This window comes from Heterocephalus glaber, unplaced genomic scaffold, assembly GCF_053883595.1.
Source record: "Heterocephalus glaber isolate CG9 unplaced genomic scaffold, H.glaber_assembly_v1.0 deba00000122, whole genome shotgun sequence".
Lineage (NCBI taxonomy): Eukaryota > Metazoa > Chordata > Mammalia > Rodentia > Bathyergidae > Heterocephalus > Heterocephalus glaber.
In genome coordinates, this window is record NW_028258138.1 from 46,935,005 (window position 1) to 46,957,273 (window position 22,269).

General features: G+C 34.8%; 2 protein-coding genes across 5 annotated transcripts in view; one reads left to right on the forward strand and one right to left on the reverse strand.

Moving 5' to 3' along the window:
• Positions 1-22,269, reverse strand: part of Cldnd1 (claudin domain containing 1) — a 232,139-nt gene that overhangs the window by 102,054 nt on the left and 107,816 nt on the right. The window lies entirely within an intron of this gene.
• LOC147830413 (olfactory receptor 5K3-like) lies at positions 4,056-5,117 on the forward strand. The gene has a single exon (XM_087213650.1). It carries the CDS (start codon positions 4,131-4,133, stop codon positions 5,115-5,117), a length of 987 nt encoding a protein of 328 aa, XP_087069776.1. The 5' UTR covers positions 4,056-4,130.

Genomic DNA, 22,269 nt, shown 5'->3' on the forward strand with positions numbered 1-22,269 from the left:
TCAAAATGGATTAAAGATCTAAATATTAAAATAGAAACTCTGAACCAGTTGGAACAGAGGTTAGGTAGAACCCTTGAAGACATCAGTGCAGGAAAAGATTTTATGAACAAAACCTCAGTTGCCCGTGAACTAGTACAAACGATCAATAAGTGGGATCTCTTCTTATTGAAAGGCTTCTGCACAGCAAGAGAAACCACCAGCAGTGTGAAGAGGCAACCCACAATGTGGGAAAAAATCTTCACCTGCTCTTCCTCAGACAAAGGTCTACTATCTCGAATCTATAAAGAACTTAAAAAGATCAGACCTCGCAAATTTAAAGACCCAATGCAAAAATGTGCATCTGAAATGAACAGACATTTCTCAGACAAAGAAGTAGAAATAGCAAATAAATACATGAAAAAATGTTCAACATCACTGGTCATTCGAGAGATGCAAATGAAAACAATGCTGAGATTCCACTTCACTCCAGAAAGAATGGCTGCTATCATGAAATCAACCAATATCAAATGCTGGTAGGGCTGTGTGGAAAGAGGAAAGCTGCTCCACTGTTGGTGGGAGTGTAGACTGGTGCAAGCACTGTGGAAATCCGTATGGAGATACCTCAGAAAACCAGGACTGGAAGTGCCATTTGACCCCACTATTCCACTGCTGGGGATCTTCCCCAAAGAATTAAAAGAATCATACCACAGCGATATATGTGTGCCCATGTTCCTAGCAGCACAGTTTGTAATAGCTAAAACTTGGAAACAGCTCAAATGCCCATCAACTGGAGACTGGATAAAGAAAATGTGGGTTTTTTATAAAATGGAGTACTACTCAGCCATAAAAAATAGCTAAGTGGATGCACATTGAGGCAATACTCTTAAGTGAAATAAATAGGACACACATGTATAAATACCGAATAGTTTCTCTGGTGTGAGAAACTGAAAGTGTAAATAAGGACTAAATGTATAATAGGTAATGTGAAATAGGAAGAAAAGGGGCAAAGGGGAAGGAAGTGGGAGGGCTAGGGGAAAGGATAGAAGGGAATGGGATTCATATGAGAAAATGGAAAAATAGGAGCAAAATCTTTGTAAATAGGGAGGACTGGAGGGGTTGAAGGGAGGGCTGGGCAAGGGGGAAGAACAAGAACCAAGAGAGACTATGTAAAGGTGCAAATTTCCAATGATGAATGCCATTATATTGGATACCTAAAATGTATCAATTATTAGAATGAATAATTGATAATGTAAAATAGGAAGGAAAGGTCCAAAAGGGGTAGGGGTAGTGGGAGGCACAGGGGAAAGGAAAGAAGGGAAAGGAAAAAATGATGAGAAATGGAAAAAATGGAAATAAAGTCTTTGTAAATAGGGAAGGGTGGAGGGCATGAAGGGAGGGCTAGGAATGGGGAAAAAATAAGAACCAAGATACATTATATAAAGGTACAATTCCCAATGAGAAATGTAATTGTGTTGTATACCTCCAATGTACCAATAAAAGAATTTAATACTAAATAAATAAATAAATAAATAAATAAATAAAGGGCTGAGGATAGAGCAAAAAAAAAAAGATTCCATGTAGGATACTATATAATATTGCATGTCACTGTACTTTCTTCTTAACCATACCAAAGACCACCTAAATTTTCTCCTACATTGTCTTCTGGAAATTGTGTGAGTTAATTTTTCTTTCTGACTTATGATACATTTTAAGTTAATGTTTGTGAAATAAAGTAGGTGTCTATGTTAATATTTTTAGCATATGGACATCCGATTCTTTCGGCACCATCTGTAGAAAGTCTTTCCTTTATGCATTTAATTATTTCTGCTCTGTTGCCAAGGATCTGTTGACTGTATTTGCATGGCTCTAGTCTGACCTCTATACTCTGTTCCCTTTGCCTATAAGTTTGTTCTTTCAAAATACCATGCTGCTTTGATTACACTGATGTTAGTGCACGGAAATCCCTTTAGGAATTGATTGAAATTTTAACTTCAGAAAGAAAGGCACATCATTATCCTCACTGGCCTGCAAGAAGATTCTGAATTTTCATTCTTTTAATCCCAAATGTTGAGTGTGTAATATACATATATATATATATATATATATATATATATATATAGTTAAACACTAGACCTTCGCCTTAACACAAACAGTGCATTTTCAAAAAACTCCTCTCAGTGAAATCTAGGTAAGATAAATATTCTAACTTTTTTAATTTTTTAATTTTAGCAATCATAAATACTAGATTAGCTGAATTATTTATTGTTTCTATAAATCATACATTTTAACTATCTTTATCTTTCTAGTTCTTCTCAAAATTGTATGACATAGGGAACTAGATTTATATACAATAATATGACTGATTCTGATTATAACAAAGAATTTCAAAATATTCATGCAAGATTTAAAATTTTTGAAAAAATATTTCAGGTATGTACTTTGAAACTTTTATCTAATTTAAAGAATTACATGTTTTTTACTTAATATTTTAGACCAAACAAATTTCTAGTGATTTTATTTTGATGTTTTGATTATGGAAAACAAACACATTTTGATCATAGAATTTATATGATTAGATTTGTCAAGCTCTATGTCCCAGTGGGTCACTAAGCAATAAGAGGAAAAAGCCATTGAAAGCAAAAGAAAATTTTAATTCAAAAATTCTCTAAGACTTAATGGGCATTCTTCTTATTAAGTGTTAAAATCTCAAGTAAAGAGTCGAGCCTACCTATATTGGCTTGTATGATTTTCCCCTCAGAAAAAGACAATTTTAATGAAACAAATATATCTGCTGATGATGATTCTGATTTTTTTTTCTTGTAGACTCTTCTTAAAAATTAACAGTATCATTGTACATAGCAAAGAGATTCCTAAGTATCATTAGTAGAACATTGAAAAAATGGTCAAAACCCAAGATAAAATATTCAAATTCATTGTGTTGGAACTAAGATTGGAATTAATTTTGCCTTTCACCACAGCATTTTAGAGTTCCTTTAACAGATATATGTGACAACTAGTCACAAAACATTTTAAATAAAAAAATTGTTTAGATACCTGTGAGCAAATAAAGCAAGAAATTGTGGATTGTGTGCATATAGAAAATAAGGCTCCAAATTCAGAAAATAATATCAGTGTGTTCTGCAATATTTAGTAGAAATTTTATTAAGTAGCTTTGTCTGCAAATTATGATTTAGGAAAAAGAGAGACTCTAGAATACTTGGAAAAAATCAGTAGGAATGTAGTGTAGAATACTCCTGTTTAACCCAGGTGTGGTAGTTCATGCCTGTAATCCCAGCACTCTGGAGGCCAAGGCAGGAGAATTGAGGAGTTTGAGGCCAGTCTGGGATATATAATGAGTTCAAAGTCATCCTGAACTATATAGCAAGAACCTGTCTCAAGAAAAAAAAGAATAACAGTGTTTATGAAAATGAATGTGAGGGCCAGGGATTTAGCTCAGTGGTTCCACCAACTGCTTCTCAAGCACAAGGTCCCAAGTTCGATCCCTGGTACCCGCCCCCCTCGAAAAAAAGAAAGAAAATGATTGTGACATTGGAAAAGGTTTAGGACAAGTGATGATCTATAGCCTTTTATTTATTTAGCTTTCCAAGATAATTTTTAAAACATTGAAGTCTCCTTATTAGTCCTTCGCTATGTTTGTGCAGTCTTTAAGATATAAATTTAACATATCTATAATGTGCTTTATTAAAATATTTTCTCCTGTAGCAAAGTGTAAAAAACTTGTTTTCACAATAGCTAAAAATAAGCATTTAAAGAATTTAACTGTTTTTAAATTTATTTTGGAGATCTAAAAATACTGATGATAAAATCATTTTAGAACAATAAGCCAAATATGTGTCCAATATTTTACACTATTCTTGCATAAATAAATAAAGATAACCTTTATCCACCTGAATAATTTTCCTAATATTATCAACATATTCTTGTGAATTTCCAGTCAAAGTGTGGGGTCATAGATTCTGACACTTTAGGAGAACAAATGTCCCCTAATATGTATATATATAGCTTATTCCAGAGACTGCACAGGATGCTTAAAGGATAAGCTTTTATGAAAAGAAACTGTAAAACCACAATTATATCATCTCAATTATAATAGTATATCTTCATAATTTCTCAACAGATAAGAGAGATAGATGACTGAAGAAAACCACTCCTCCACCACAGAATTCATCCTCATAGGATTCACAGATTACCCAGACCAAAAGACGTTATTGTTTATTCTGTTCTTTGCCATCTACCTCATCACTATGATGGGAAACCTAGGATTGGTGGCCTTGATTTACAGGGAGCATCGTCTTCACACACCAATGTACATCTTTCTGGGCAACCTGGCTCTGATGGACTCCTGCTGTTCCTGTGCCATCACTCCCAAGATGTTAGAGAACTTCTTCTCTCAGGACAGAAGGATTTCCCTCTATGAGTGCATGGCACAGTTTTATTTTCTCTGTCTTGCTGAAACTGCAGACTGCTTTCTTCTGGCAGCAATGGCCTATGACCGCTATGTGGCCATATGCAGCCCACTGCAGTACCACAGCATGATGTCAAAGAGACTCTGCATTCAGATGATCACAGGAGCCTACATAGCTGGAAACCTGCATTCCATAATTCAAGTGGGATTTTTATTTAGGTTAAGTTTCTGTAGGTCTCATTTAATCAACCACTTTTTCTGCGATGTCCTTCCGTTATATAGACTCTCCTGTGTGGACCCCTATATCAATTTTTTAATGATATTTATCTTTTCTGGATCCATTCAAATCTTTTCTATTACTATAGTTCTAATCTCTTACTTCTATATACTTTTTACTATATTCAGAATGAAATCCAAAGAGGGAAGAGGCAAACCCTTATCTACTTGTGCTTCTCATTTTTTGTCTGTGTCAATATTCTATGGTTCTCTTCTTTACATGTATATTCGTCCAAGTTCTATTAATGAAGTTGATAAAGATATACCTGTTGCTATTTTTTATACTCTAGTGATTCCTCTATTGAATCCTTTTATTTATAGTCTAAGAAATAAGGAAATGATAAATGTTATGAAAGGGGCTATGAAAAAAGGCAATTTTTGTAACATACTGAGAAATTATCATCTCCCTTGGAAAACTGATTGCAGTTCACAGTAATTCTGTCTGTATGTAAAGATATTGAGACATGAAAAAGGTAACTTTGAAATAAAAAATTCCATTATTAGATCATGGTAATATTTCAGTCAGATTAGTTTGGAAAAGAGATATTCTGCTAAAATGTGCTTCAAAATTTAAGGTACTATAATCCATCAGAATTGAACTAAATATTCATGTCAGATTGTAGTTAGCCACAAGTTTGGAAACATTCAACAGGTTCTAGGAATGAAAAAATATATATATAGCCTCTATTTAACTTTGGCAAATTTCCTGAATGTTAAATCCTAATAAAATTGATAGTTGAAGCAAAATGGAGCTGAGGTTGACCAGAGTCAATGTTTCCAGAAATGAGTGTGTCATTGGAAGTGGGACATGGTGGTGAGCAATGAACCAGAGTCATCCAGGTTATGTGACAGAGGCTGAAAAGAGGCTGAGTGTGGAAAGTAAGGGTAGAGCTGGACCAGATTACTGAGAACCCTGAATGCCATCCCAAAGCATCTGAATTTATTTAAAGGCATCAGATACTGTAGACTTCCTGGCAACAGAGTAATATGATTGCGTGTTTCATAAAATTTACCTGATTGATTAGGAAGAGACTAGAATGAGACTGACTTCAATAATTCATACATGTACACAACTTTTTAAAGGAAAATATTCAGTCATAACTGATGTTTAATAAAATGAGGTCTTTCCTACTTCCTGTATTAAAAATTTCACATCTACTTTTAGATTATCAGTACTCAACCAGTGCCTTGTGTGTTTGATCACTTAACAAACATTTCCTTCAAAATGTTTTCACGATATTATTTTAGTAAATATATAGTCAGATTAGTTAATAATTTTTTTAAATTTTAGTTTATTGTTTAGTTAAATTAAAAAGCAATAGATATAACCTACATAAAATCTCTTTAGAGTCTTAAATATATTTTAAAATTATGGATAAACTCAGAAACCAAAAGGGCTGACAAGCTTTGAATCAGATGGATAGTTATACACCCTTGATTTTAGTGATCATTTTTAGTTGTCAAAATTTCATCTATTAATTTCCTTTCCCCTTTCTAATAATATGTACCATGATTTTTGTTACAAATTCCTACATCACCCACCTCAAATTTTGTTACATATTCCTACATCACCCACCTCCAATCCTTAGAAACACTGAATTCAAAACACCTGTCATTGGAAGAATAAGTGACTCACTCCAAGCCAGTGATACTGAAGAGTGATACTGGTGATTTTTCTGGAAGTTTCTTAGAAATTAGTTTCTTCATTTTAAAGAGATCTACCAAAAACTAATCTATTTTCTCTGAATATCATGCTTTATGGATGTGAAATCTGTGACAGCCTATTTCCATTTTGCAATAAAAAGAAGATAACTCAAGGGCTTTAAAAACTCAGCCAACACTAAAATAAAGATACAACTGAGGGAATCACAAAAATACAGACCTAAATATCTGAAATAAACTAGCCCTTTTGTTCATATAATCCAACAGATCTTTATACCATTTAAACTTATTTGGGAAATGTGGTTTTCTTTCAACTGATTAAATACTAATTGCTACATTATTGTGTTGTGTAGTTTTTGTGTTGTGTTGTGTAGTCTTCCCCTTGATACTCTACATTCTTGCATAGTCTTTAAACATAGAAATAACTTTCTCAGTGATATCAATTTCATAACTCAGAAACACATTATTGTTTACTCTCATTACTATATTTCAATTTCAATAACCCCACATTAAAAATTGATGGACGGAGAGATTTCATAATCTATCCACAGAGGAACAGGTGGATCTTAGAAATAAAATTCAGACTATCTGGCATCATAATCCATAAACATTGTCATACTGTAAATAAACTGAAAATTACATGAGAGAGAAGTTGTAAAAATGTAAGTAGATATTCAAAAGAGATTTGGATCAATCAGAGTTATTCCCAAATTTATTTCTAAAATTTTCTAAACTACAGAAACTTAAAGGGATCATACAACTTATTCCCATATGCAATTATAAACAGTTCAATATAAATTAAATTATTGTTAACTTTTTGCCTTAACTTAATTGTGAATGTAGTATATACATATAATATAAAATGCAATATATGTTCAGATAATACACATATATGTGTGTGCAATACATGTATACATATGTGTGTTACATATATTGTTTATACATATACATGTTTATACACATAAAACTGTTAAATTTAGCTTAGACCTGAGAATGCCTGAGCACTTGAGTTCTTTTTTTTCCATTTTAGGTATACAATACATTCACATTTATCATTGGGTGCTTGTACCTTTACATGATGCATCTTGGTTCTTATTTTTTTCCCCATTCCCCTGCCCTCCATTCACCCCCTCCACCCTTCCTTATTTACAAAGACTTTGTTTTCATTTTCTCATATTTTTTCTTTTCTCTTCTTTCCTTCTCCCAACCCCTCCCACTTCCCCTACTCCTTTAGCACTTGAGTTTCTAATGAGATGCAAACTTAGTACATAAACTAAGTGAAACTGAATTTAGGTGCTTATGCTAGTAAGAAGTAATTTAGTCACCCACAGCAGCCAAGAGGAGGCCACCTGATTAAAAACATATAACAGTCTGAGCTGTAATCAGCTAATCTATGTCTGCACATCACTTCTGTTTTCTGTCCATAAACTGTTGAGCACATTTCAGGCCATAAATTTTTTTAATTAATCCAGGTTTCTGGAAGATGGTTGATTAAGAAACTGTGAATAAAATTCAATTAAGATTTTTAAACTACACTTTTAAAAGAGGTCAAGACCTCAAACTAAATTGCATATTTATATACAACTCATATTCTCACATAAATAATATATACATATATTATATGCATTATATAAAATATATATGTACCCATTTCAGATGCCTTGAAAAATACTCTACAATCTGTATTTTCTGATGTTTCCTCTGGAATGAATTTAAATATTTTTAGCAATGATACATGGTTTTTTGTTGAATCTTAATAAAGTCATAATGTCAGTACACCAGTGTGCCTTCTTACTAGCTGATGCTAAGTTTGACACCTTGGTTGAGGCAATATTCATCAGATCTTTCACTGATAAAAATATCTTGTTTCCTGGTTGTGTTAGCTACTTTTCTCTGGTTGCTGAGACAAAATGCCTGACCCCCAAAGTTAAAGGGGATAGAGTTTATTTAGCTCACAGTTTGTGAGGTTTCAGCCCATAATCAACTGGCTCCAAGGCAGGGTGGCAGAGGGGCAACAATTCTTGGTGGACAGACAGTGGCAAAACAACAAGAGACCTTAACAGCATCTTTCTGCCCCCTTTATCTTATTCAGACTACTTAGGGCAAGTAGCACTCACACCCTTAATTGCCCTCCCATAGCACTGCACAATGAATCACATACTCTCAATTGAGCCACCTTTGAAAAAGCACCATCTAAGACCACATGAGGCTTTGAGGGGAAATCTGAACACAAGCCATAACACTGGCCAAATAAGTCTAATCTGTGAATAATATAAGGATATTGTGTGATTTCTCTGTTTCCCAAATTTTTTAAGGATTTATGGTAAGATCCATTTACAGTTCTGGCTTATATTAAACATTGTATTTGGAGATGGAATAATGGTGATATTTACCAGACTATCTGGCTTCATTCTGACAACTTTATCTTTAAATAATTTAAAAAGATTTTAGAAATGTTTTAGATTTGTTGAAAAATATGAACTTTGTACAGAAAGTTCCAATACATCAGACACTCATTTCTTTATTTTCAGATCACTTTCTTTATTATTACATGCTGTGGTGCATAATGTTTACATTTTAGTACACCTTAATTTCTATTTGTATCTCCTTTCCCTTCCCTCTCTCCTCTTTCCACCCATCTCTTGATCCCTTTTCCTTTCAAGAAAAATTTATCTCCCTACTTCTCATTATCTTTTATTTTGTTCTTTGTCTATACTTTGGGTTTCTTCTATAAGAGGAGCTATGCAATACTTAAGCTTCTGTGTCTAATTTATTTCATTTAACATTACAGTCTCAAGATACAAGCATTTTCCTACAAATGTCTCTAGAGTATCTTTCTTCATGGTAGAGTATTACTCCATTATGTGTAAATACCACATTTTCTTTATCCATGCAACTGTTGATGAGCATATAGGTTACTTCCAAGATTTAGCTATTAGGAATTGTGCTGCTATAAACATAGGTACACATATACTACTGTAATATGATGTCTTTAACTCTTTCAGAAAGATGCCTAGAAGGAGAAGAGCTGTGTCAAAGGGAATTTCTAGTTTGTTTTTTTGAAAATATTTATATTGATTTCCATAGTGATTATACAACCCTACATTCCTATCAACAATGTAGAAAGGTTCCTTTTTACCCACAATTTCCCCTTATTATTTGATTTCATGATGATCAGTCCTTCTGAGGTAAGAGCAAATCTCAGTGCTATTTTAATTTGCATTTCTTTAATGTTTGGTGATGCTGAGCATTTCTTCATGTATTTATTAGCCATTTGTATTTCTTCTGTGAAGTGTTCATTTATGTCACGTCCAATTTTTGACTGAATCTTTTATTTGGGGGGGTTCAATTTTTGAGTACTTTACATACTCTAGAAATTAGTCCTCTATTGTTGGAATAGCTGGCAAATTTCTTGATCCTATTCTGTAAGTTGTCTTTCACTGTTTGTAGTTTCTTTTGCTGTGTAATTTTTAAAAAATTTAACATGGTCCCATTTGTTGTTTGGTAGTGTGATTTCCTGTGCAACTGTAGTTCTGTTCAAAAAGTCCTTGTGTATGCCTGTGACTTCAAGACTTTTATCTATTTTTTATTTTATTTTATTTTTATTTTTTTCTTTTATTTTTATTTTATTTTTTCTTGATAAGTACTTCTGTTTGATTTATTCTTTCTTTAATCCAGTTTTATTTTAGTTTGCTACATGGTGAGAGATGTGGGTCTAGATTCAATCTTCTGCATGTGGATAGCCAGTTTTCTCAACACCATTTATTAAAGAAGCTATCTTTACTCCAGTGTATGTTTTCTTGGTTCTTTATCAAAGATCAAACAGTTGAAAGTACTTGGTGTTGTTTCTGCATTCTCTATTCTGTTCCATTGATCCATGGTCAGTTTTTGTGCTGGTGCCATGCTGTTTCTTCACTGTAGCTTTGTAATATATCCTCAAGTCCTGAATTTTGATCCCTCCCACTTTGCTCTTTCACTACTTTTTGTTCATATCTTAGATTACTCTGAAATTTTTGTTATCATCAATGAGCCAATACTAATACATTATTATGTATTAAAGTCCAAATTTTCTAATTTATGTAGTTTATATCTAATATTCTTCTTCTGTTTCATGATCCAATCTGTGAAACCCTTTGTATTTTGTTCATTATCTCTTTTTTAAAATAGTGTGTGTGTAGTACACAATCTTTACATTCCTTGTGTAGAGTTGGTACATGTATATAACACATGTTAATTCCTCACTTCCTATTATCTATTTTTGATTTTGCATTTTATTTATACTTTAGTTTTCTCATAGAAGAGACTCTTGCAAGGCTCCTATCTGTGATGAGTCCTCACATATTCTTTGTGTTTGATGATCTTGCAAATTTTGAAAACTAGTCAAGCATTTTGTATAAAGTCCCTCAACTGGAGTCTCCCTCCTTTTCCTCATTTATTAGATTAAGATTATGGATCTTCAACAGTAAACAATATCATCATAAATTATAAATATTGATACTAATGGTGACCCCCTAGCTACAGTAATATTTACCAGGTTTCCCCACTGTAATATACTCCCCCCTCTTTCCATACTATAATAATGAATGAAATCATTATATGCAGCCCACATTTCAGGAGTGAGAGATTACCCAACAATTGTCTAAAGGCAACATACCTATGTCAATTATTTGGCACTCTTCTTTATAGGACCTTTGTCCATACAGCTCATTTTTAAGTATTTTCCTTCATTTATTCATATTAATATAGACTTGGAGACATTTATTTAATATCTCTGACATTAGGGCTTTTATCTAGATGTTCCCTGAAATCCACATGAGCTCTTAGGTGGGGCTTTTTTTTAAGTTCCAGGATCTAGGTTGTATGAATATGGATTAAGGGATATGATAAATAAAAGTCCAATGCTTGGTTTAGCATAATTCTGGGTATGGATAATGGGAAGGCTCACCCTAGGTGAGTGCAGCAATCAATAGGCTTGTAGCCTGAATAGAATAAAAGGGAAAGAGAGGCTCATGGTTGCTTCTTCCTGACTCCTGCATGTTCTGCCATGGACTGTTTCTCCACTTCCATGCCCCTCTGCCATGCTAACTACAGATTGAATCCAAATCATGAGCTAAAATAAGCCTTTCCTCTTTTAACTCCTGAGTGGCAGGTAATTTGACGCAACAACAGGGAAGTAACTTAGACATTTGTTATATACAAATATTATCTTATTAATTTTTTAGTTCTATTGTCTCAAACTTCACCCATTGAAACTGTTTCCATTGCCTTGTATGTACCTTTGATATACATCCATTAATGTGTTTAAGTTAGCAAGACTGCCTCAGATAATTGAAAAAAGAGCTGGTGATTTATTAGTGTACAACCCCTGGTTCAGTTTCCAATACAAAAAAAAAAAGAAAAAAAGAAATTCAACATTTGTCCTATGTATCAACTGATTTATCCAAGACACTAGATTTTCAGTTAAACTGAAATTTATCACTGAGTACTCAATCAAGCAAGCAGATAGTCTGACAATAAAAGTTTTGGTCCAGAGAGGTCTAGTGTCATGTCCAGACAGGTGATTGTGGTTAAATCCAGATCTGTGTCATTGCATTATCAAACACTGTTAAATCAAACAAGAGTCAAATGGAAGACAAAATGATGAAGACAAATTTAAATCAGTAATACTAAAATAAGAAAAGAAAAACCCCAGGACAGAACTGAGCTCCAATACAGAAGAAATAAGAAGCAGAGAGGTAAGGGGTTGGACAAAAAGAAGAGGAGACACTATGCCTAGGAAGAATTCTGGCTGAATCAGAAGAGGGCAGGCCAAAGTGATCCACTGACTGTGGGGAGGAAATAATTTTGATATCAAAGTTGATCAGGTATTGAAAGTGAAGATTCTTGAAAAGTTGCTTTCCCACCATTTGTGGCTAAAACTTAATTTTACAAGATAGTGCACAGATAAGGTTTGGAGAAGTTTCAAAAGGTTGACTAAAATTTTACCAAACAGTCTCTGTCATTAGAATTTTGTACATATGACCTATCAGTTATATGTATAATACACATATATAGTTGATGACATCATGACAGTTCAACAATAAATACTTCAACAACTATCTCAAAAGAACAAAGATATTTCTTTATACTCATATAAACATTTTACTCAAGAAATTTAACATCACTTAGTATTCATTTCATATTCACATTTTTTCAGTGATACTGAAATTATCTTAGAGTGATTAATTTTTTATCTTGCATCAATTACTTATTACTATTTATTTTTATTCATTATCATTTTTTACTTCCCTTCAACTAGAAGAATCCTCTTTTCTTTTTTCCTTCACCATTATTTAAGTTTTTAAGTGTTTGGTCAGATGTTTCATAAAGTACTCTGCAAGATGTATATCTTTTTAATGTTTCCTCATAACCAGATTCAAGTTAAATAATATGGCAATAGAAGGTGTACTATGTCTTTTCACATCCTAAGAGACCCATACTGTGGATTTTTTCTGTTAGAGGAGATGCTCAGGTTCACAACTTGGTTAGGCAGTGGTCTCCACATCCTTGCACAGTTGGGATAACTTGCTATCTTTCCTAATTAAAATTGACTCTACAGGGTGATACATTGCTGTATAAATTTCCTGTTCATCAATAATTTTTAAATAGTTTTGGCAATAGCCACTGAAAATCCTTCCTTGAATTGAATATTTCATCTGAATCAAACAGTATATTTGGAAGTGGAAGAAATGGTGATATTTTTCCAATTGTTACCTGATTTTATTCTAAAAAGAAGAGTTTTGAAACATATTTATTGGTGGTTTGCACTTCATCTGAGAAGTTTGGATTCATTTCAGCTGCTCACTTTTGGACTGAGTCTTTAAATTTGGGGGATATGATCATTTTGAATTCTTTCTATATTCTAGATATTAGTCCTTTGAGGAGAAGCTGGCAAAAATATTTCCCACTCTATGGGTTGTCTCTTAACTCTATTGGTGATTTCTTTTACTGTTAAAAAGCTTTTTAGTAAGATGAGATCCCAGTTGTTGATTCTTTTAATATTTTCTGTGTGATCAGGTTTTGTTCATAAAGTCTTTGCCTACACCTATGTCTTCAAGAGTTCTACCTAGTCTCTTTTCCAGCAGATGCATTGTTTCTGTTTTAATATTTATATCTTTGATCCATTTTTATTTTAGTTTAGGGTATGGTGAGAGACATGGGTTGAGTTTTAATCTTCAGCAGGTGGAAAGCTAGTTTTTCCAGCACCACTTATTAAAATGGCTATCTTTCTTCCAGTGAAGATGTTTGGTTCCTTTATTGAAGATAAGGTGGCTGAGTGTGTTTAGAGTTGTTTCTGCATCTTCTAATCTGTTCCATTGATCTTTGAGTATGTTGCCACAATAGCTTTTTCTTCAAGCACATTTTTTACAATTTTTCAAGAATCTCATATGTAGAAAATTACAAAGTATTCCAATTTATCACAAATCATTTCCATACATTATTGATATTTACATAGTTATCGTGTTTTGTTAAAATTACACAATATTGATAGGTTATTACATTCCAAAGTTCATACTTTATTTAGGTTTCCATATCTCAAACAATATTCTTTTGATAGAGAATTTCATGTAGGCTACCATATTGCATGTAATAATAATTCTAGATTTTCTTGATCATATCAAAGATTATATATGTTTTCTCCTCCATTGTCTTCAGGAAATTTCAAGATGGTGTCCTCTGAAACAAAAATTTTCTAATCTTGAAGAATTTTAATTCATATTTGATATTTAACCTGTGAGATTTAAAAAACTGTATAAAATCTCACAAATATTTATACCTTTTTTTGTAAGAGTTTATACTTTCATATTTTACATTTAGGTATTTGTTTCATTCTGAATTAATTTTTGTGTTATGTTTAGAAATAAAGACTCCATTCTTTTTATGTCAATATTCAGTTATTTCAGCACCATTTGTCAAAGTAACTCTTTGTAGTGTGTTTTAATGATGTCATATCCTTATCAAAAAAAATCAACCTGTTAACTGGATTTTTGATTTCAGACCTTTAAGTGATTTTTGACTGATCCATATTTATATCCATCTGCAAGTGCCAAATTTTATTTATTATTGTAGTGCTTTGGAAGGTTTTGAAATCAGAAAGTATGAATCTTCCAACTTTGTTCCTTTTATTCAAGAGTATTTAGAGTATTGTGAAATCCTGTGAATATTAGGATTAGATTGCTAATTTCTGTAAAGAAGCCACCTGAGATTTTCATAGGGATGACACTGAGTCAATAAACCAGTTTGGGATATATTGTCATTTTAACAATACAATATCAAACCTTCTGATCCATGAACACATATATCTTGCCATTTATTTATATTGTCTTTTATTTCTTGGAACAACTTTTTCATTAAATTTGTATTTCTCTTGTTAAAATTGTTCCTAAGTATATTTTTCTTTTTGATGCTTTGGAAAATGGAATGATTTTCTTAATTTCATTTTCAGGTTTATAATAACAAAGATGTAAAACACAAATTATATATCCTGCAGCCTTGCCAAACTTGTTTATTGGTTTTAAAGTTGTTTTAGTTGCCTCAAGATTTTCTATATACAAGACTATGTCTTATGCAAAAGATAGTGTTATTTTTCCTGCCCAATATGGATGTCTTTTCCTCCATATTCTTGCCTCCTTGTTCTCTCACTAGAACCTTCAGTATAAGGTTGAGAGGAAGCCACAGAGTATGCTTGTCTTGTGTCTTGGTTGATTTCTTCATTCCTGAGACCAAATACTTCACACCTACAGGTTAAAGGAGGAAAAGTTTTTTTTTTTTTATTGGTACTGATAGATTTCCCTCCAATTTAGGGTGGCTGCTGTACGTAATAGCTTTCCAACATGACCCTACTCCCACCAAAAGAGTAACCTAATACTTGTTCTTCTCCTAGCAACTAGTGATGTCACATGCTCCTCCAGTCCCTAGCCACCATATCACTCAATCCCACCTCAGCTCCTACAAGCCCCACCCCCATTTCTATAAAAGGCACTTTCTGTCCTGGCCATATTGCTTTTGTCTCTCTTTTGTTCAGAGACAGCTGGCAGATTGTTCCTACAATAAAGGCTTCTTGTGGCCTGGTCTGGTCTTGGTTTTCAGCCTTTTACCTGACATTTCTGGTGCTGTGACTCAGATGGTAGATGGTCGGTTAAGGGACGATCCCCCATGGGATGGAGTTGATTGGCCTTTTGGTCATCTTCACTGGACCATATCTACCGAGCCAGGACCCTCTCAGGGCTTTCTACCTTTGCCATTGCTGATGCCACACATTCACACAGGTCACCAATGTCTGGGTGAGTAGGGAGTTCAGCCTCCCTCTGGTTGGGTTCTCTGTCTCTTTCTCTCTCCCTTTGGGGACTTCTCAGAAATCCAAGCTCTTGGTCAAAGAAACCCCCTTGACTGCTGGGCCCAGGACCATGCCCCTGGGGTTCACCCTATCAGCCAGGCTCCTCTTGTTCTCTCCCTCTGGGAGACTCACTTAGGGATTGTCAAAGGAGACAAGGACACTCCTCCCCTTTGTCCTTCTCCCAGGGAGCTGCTTCCTTCTCACCTGCTCTAACATGGGGGCCCAACAATCCAACCCCTCCAACACCTCTGGGCTGCCTCCTGGCACAACTCAAACCCCTCAGATTGTTGGGACCAGACTTTAAGCCAAAAAGACTTGTTTTCTATTGTAATCAGGTTTGGCTTCAGTATAAATTAGATAATGAGTTACATAGCCCCAAAATGGCACTTTTGATTTTAACATACTGAATTATTTATACAACTTATGTCAGCCACAGTGGCAAATAATCAGAAATCCCTTACATACAAGCCTTTTTCTGTCTATGCTCTTGGCCCTCCCTCTGTCAAACCTGTTCTCCTTCTCAAGTACTCCTAGTCTGAGCTTCACCATCCATACTTCCCAATCCCACTCTTTCTGATTCAGACATGTTCAATCTAGTTTATTACTCACTGCTCAAACCTCCCCCACCTTATAACCCTGTAAGCTCTCCTTCATCTCTTTGTGTGCTTCTTTGTCTCTGTGACCTTGTGACTCTCCCTTGCCTCCTCCCTCATCTCCACTATCTTGCATTTCCCCTCCCCACACCTGTTCTTCCTACCCTACCCTTCCAACATCAGCCCCACCCACACAGATGCCTCTCCAAGAGGTTGCAGGACCTAGGGCATTGTTAGAGTATGTTAGAGTCCTCTTTCTCTGATCTTTCTCAAATTAAAAAATGCTTAGGCTCCTTCTTCTCTGATCCTGATGTCTATATCAGAGAATTTCATTACTTGACTATGTCCTATGATCTGACTTGACACAGTATCTATATGATACTGACTTCTACCCCCCACACACACAAGAAAAGAGTTTGTATGGCAGCCCAGACCACAGCAGATACATTTTATGCTGCTGATAACAGCAAGCCAGTGGGAACACAGGCCATCCTGGAGGAGACCCACAATGGGACTCTCAGTTAGGCCAAGCAGATAGAGGCTGCAGAGACCATATAACTCTCTGCCTCATAAAAGGTTTAAAAAAGACAACTCACAAGTCTGTTAACTTTGATAAGACTAGAAAATAACTCAGACCCATTAAAAAAATCTGACACAGTTTCTGTCGTGCCTCACTGACACTCTTCAAAAGTATACCAAAATTAATCCTACCTCCCAGGCTGATACTCACTTTATCTCTCAGTCAGCCCCTGATATTTAAAAAGAGCTAAAAGAGGTTAAAGAGGGTCGAGCAGGGCTTGTACTCAGATTTTAAAAACTAAACAAAAAGTAAGTGATGGATTAAAAACAGCTAAAAAAGCTCTGAAGAGCATAAAACAAAGTAGTGAGAAAAAACACTCCTGACTTTAAAAGCTAAGGTGAGCACTATATTATCCCAAAACAAAGCCAGAGAAACTATAACTGTGCTCTACCAGACATCAAGAGATTTTACAAGAAAAACCAAGTTACAAATTTTAGCTAATTGATAAATGTATTTGTTTCAATTTGAGTTCATGTTTAATTGGTATGCTTAAAACACTTCTTGTACATTGTAAATTCATACACTCCAGCTATTTATAACAACAGATACATTTATTGGCTGAGATATTTTCTTTAGATCTCATCCTATCAAAAGATAATTATTTATTTATTTAAAATTAATTAATAAAATAATAAATTAATTTATTTAAAATTTAAAAGATAACAATTTAGATAAAAACTTTTGGTGTTTTTAAAAAGTGAGTATGTTTAACAATGGCTATTTTATATCAAGATGGACATTTAAATGTGTTACAAAGCCAAAGTCATCATAATTGTCATGTTAAAATATTGTTTGTGGCTCTTTTTCTGTTAATATTCTATAGGAATTCAACTACTAAAACAACCATGACTGATAACAATAACAGTTCTCTATGTTTTAAATTCCAAAATGCTTGTTAGTCAGGTAAATTATATAGTTAAGTTACTATTGTTACAATGCTAATGCTATTGACCTTCTCTTCTTGGTGTTCACCAACTAAAGTTTGGAGACCAAAACTAAAAAGGTAATTGGGCCATGAGGACAGCCAATATTTTGGGCCCAGCCCCTCAAGGTCAACAAAGATCCAGGACATGAGGGAACTTTCTCTACAGGGTCCTACATCTTTGGTAAGTCATTCAACCTCCTAAACAGGGAGATTGCTGGACACCAGAGGACAATGTACTGTGTGCCAAAGGAGGGTCACCAAGAAAAAAATCTCCCATGCTTTCACTGAAAGCAACTTGGTCAAGTAAGGCCATGGCCCATCCTGACAGCTGACACTGACAGAGGAACAGAGAGTCTCTATGCATGGTTCCAAAGTAATGGCCTGGGAAGACCTAACTGACCTTGATAGATATCAAGAGGTTCATATTGATTGACAAAGGTCTCTCTTTAACTTGGTCTTAAACACCCGGCAGAAAAAAATAACCAAAAGAGGTATAAAATAATGACATAATAATAAAGCTAGACTTCAGAAAAATTAAGACATAGCCCATCCATAAAAATCTTTTGGTTCACTCATGACACAGTCATTTCAAAAAAACAAAACTTTGGGGACTAAATAGAAAGGGAAAATCATTAATTAGCTACAAGTGTGTATAGATTCTTTTCAGAGAAATTAAGTTCTTTACAGGTGTCCAATCTTAGAGACAACTGGTCTCCAGATCTCTTCTTTTAGATAAGTGTTTTTCTGATTCTGTGATAGCTAATTAACTATCATGTAGTGATAAAAAATACATGAAGGAAGAGTATTGGGAAAAAAATCACCTGCTTGTCAGCCACAGTCAGGATAAGTTCTATACCGAGCAGCTACAAGATTTATTCCTTTTAAAATAATGTACATCCCTGTTCTCTGTTTATGATGCCTCTTCTTTCATTGTGCTCATATTTCCTGGATACCTACCCATGTATAAAAAGATCAAGCCTTTTGTGTTACACTTGATCTTAAGTTGGCCAGTGTTTTCGTTTAGGTTATCAGTTCTATTTTTAAATATATCTAGGAGGCCTCCAAAAATGGAGATACAGGAATAAAACTGTCCTATACACTATTCCATGGCTTTGCTGGAAATATCAACCTAAAATGTGTGTTTTCATGGCCTTGAATTTAAAGGACAATTCAGGTTCATAGTAACACTACACTCATTGGCATGTTGGCCTCCAAAAGACATTTGCTCAGTTATACACACCTTTTATATTCCAAAAAAAGATTATAAAGATTATACAAATTGTGTTTATCACTTTCCCACTCATTCTCTCAGAGCAAGGACATGACACATGGGCCCTTAGATCATGAGCTATGATCTCTTACTTCTATAACAGATGAACCCCTAAACATCCAGCTGTCTCTGTAAAACCTATGTAAATAGTGAAAAAAAATTACATGTCAAATAAAAAAGACTTAAGACTCAATAGGTCAGATAGATATGCCCTCCAAAGTGCTAATCAATGGTGGGATATGTTTGGTTCCTGGAGCTCATGGCTCCCCTGGCTATTACTGCTCTTGAGACCCCGCAGTATTATCTGTCTTATCCTCTGCTTTGGACTGTGCTTGTTTCACTGTTTTCAAAATTTCTTGCAGGAATGCACGAGGACATTTATCAACCAGACAGTCATAAAGCTCATAATGTTGGGGTACCAGCCACTGTGGCAGAGGGAAAAAGCCCCCACCAACCACTGCCCCCATCGGATCCAGGTTTAGCCCTAACCTTCACCCCTTTGTCAGCTTGAAGCAGCTCCAGAAGAAGACACCTTCACCCAACAACCATAAATCAAGAGCCTGGAATGATAGATTTCCCTCCAATTTAGGGTGGCTGCTGTATATAATAGCTACCTTTTTTCCAACATGACCCTACTCCCACCAAAAGAGTAACCTAATACTTGCTCTCCTCCTAGCAATTAGTGACGTCACATACTCCTCCAGTCCCTAGCCACTACCTCACTCAACCCCACCTCAGCTCCAACAAGCCCCAACCCCATTCCTATAAAAGGTACTTTCTGTCCTGGCCATATTGCTTTTGTCTCTCTTTTGTTCAGAGACAGCCTGGCAGATTGTTCCTACAATAAAGGTTTGTTGTGGCCTGGTCTGGTCTTAGTTTTAGGCTTTTTACCTGACAGGTGCATTTTAGATTTCAGTTTTTGACCATTTAGTATGATATTGGCTGTTGATTTTTTTAGAAGTCTTTTATCAGATTGAGGTAGAGACCATTCTCTTTTTCAGTTGGGTTTTTCTCTGCTTTGGGAATCAGGGTGATGCTTGCTTCCAGGAATGAATTCAGGAGTATTGCTTCCCTTTCAATTTCATTGGAGAGTTTAAACAGTAGTGGCAGTAGTGACTCACTAAATGTCTTGGAGAATTCAGCAGTGAAGCCATCAGGACCTGGGCTTTTCTGAGTTGGTAAGTTTTTAATTAGGTTTTCAACTTCATTGATTGATATTAGGTAGTTTAGAATTTTTAGGTCTTCTTCCTTCAACTCTGGTAACTCATACATATCTAGGAATCTGTCAATTTCTTCTGTGTTTTCCACATTATTGGTGTATAGGTTTTCAAAGTAGTTATTGATGATCCTCTGGATTTCTGCTGGGTCCACTGTAATTTCATCCTTTTCATTACTAATTGCATGGATTGGGGCCTTTTCTTTCCTTTTTCTGATAAGGTTGGTTATGGGTTTGTCAATTTTGTTGATTCTTTCAAAGAACCAACTCTTGCTTCATTCATTTTTTGTATTGTTCTCTTAGTCTCTTTTGCATTGATTTCTGCTCTGATCTTTATATTTTCCTCCCTTGTATGAGCTTTGGGATTGTCCTGCTCTTCTTTTTCTAGAAACTTGAGGTTCAGCATCAGGTTGTTTAATTGGGCTCACTCTGTTTTCCTAATATGTGTATCCACTGCTATGAATTCCTCTTCTAAGACTGCTTTCATTGTGTCCCATAGAATCTGATATGTTTCACTGTCATTGTCATTTAAATGAATGGTCTGATTTCTTCAATTTCATCTGCAATAGATTGGTTATTCAGAAGTGTGTTGTTCAATTTCCACATGTTTATGACATTTTTGCAGTTTCTTTTGCTATTGATCACCAATTTCATCACACTATGCTCTGATAATATACAGGAGATAACTTCAGTTCCTTTGCACTTACTTAAACATGTTCTGTGAGCGAGTATGTGGTCCATTTTGGAGAACAACTTGTGTGCAGCTGAAAAGAAAGTGTATTCTGATTTTGTGGGGTGGAACACTCTGTAAACATCTGTTAAGTTCATTTGTTCAAGAGTTTGATTGAGTTCCAGTATTTCATGGCATATTTTTTGTCTAGTTTATCTATTTATTTGTGCCACTAGGGTATTGAGTTCCCCCACTGCTATGCCGACTGCTTCACCAATGCCTTCTATCAAAGATTTTTAGAGTAAACATCAATTATTTATAAACTTTTCCAAAAACCTGTACAGGGTGTAGTGCCCACAATTCATTTAATAAAAACAATATTACCTTGACACCAAAATAAGACAAAAGCAACCAAAAAAGAGAACTATAGGCCAATCTCACTAATGAACATAGATGCAAAAATCCTCAATAAGATACTGGCAAGTAGAATGCAGAAGATCATCAAGAAGATCATACACACTGACCAAGTGGGATTCATCCCAGGGATTCAGGGATGGTTTAACATATGCAAATCATTCAATGTAATAAACTATATCAATAGAGCCAAGGACAAAAACCATATGATCATCTCATCTCAGTAGATGTAGAAAAAGCATTTGACAAAATCCAGCATTCATTTGTGATAAAAAAAAAAAAAACCTACACAAAATTGGAATAGACGGTCTCTACCTCAATCTGATAAAAGCCATCTATGAAAAACCAACAGCCAATGTCAGGAGCAATGCTACATAATTTTAGGGAAAAATAATTTGGTTAGCCTACTTCTCCTGCCTACAGCCCAGCTATGGCATTCTGAGACGTAATTCCATTTTGGCCTCCTGTCACAACTGAGACCTCAATGATCCCATGATGCTGGGATTCTCTAGGACAAGATTACACCAGATGAAGACATTCTGGGAGGAACAAAACCTTCATCTACTCAGTTCCTCATTGTTCTTGGATTGTTACATCTTGTTTACACCAATGTACTGAACTCTCTGCAAGTTGTATCTTACATCTTGTTTATGCCAATGTATTGAAATCTCTGCAAATCACTTGATACATTTCAGATCCAAGCTCAGCTTCTTCTCAAAGTCTCATTTTTCTACCTTTCCTGTAATTCGCTTTGTGCTGCTGTGGCTCGCAGCAGACTATGACTTACTGCAGAGGTTCTAGTAACGTTCACTTTCCCTGTTCAACAAAAGTCAATATCATATTAAATAGTCAAATACTAAAATTCTTCACACTAAAATCAGG

Coding starts and splice junctions, on each gene's coding strand:
- LOC147830413 (XM_087213650.1), top strand. CDS start 4,131: ATGACTGAAGAAAACCACTCCTCCACCACAGAATTCATCCTCATAGGA.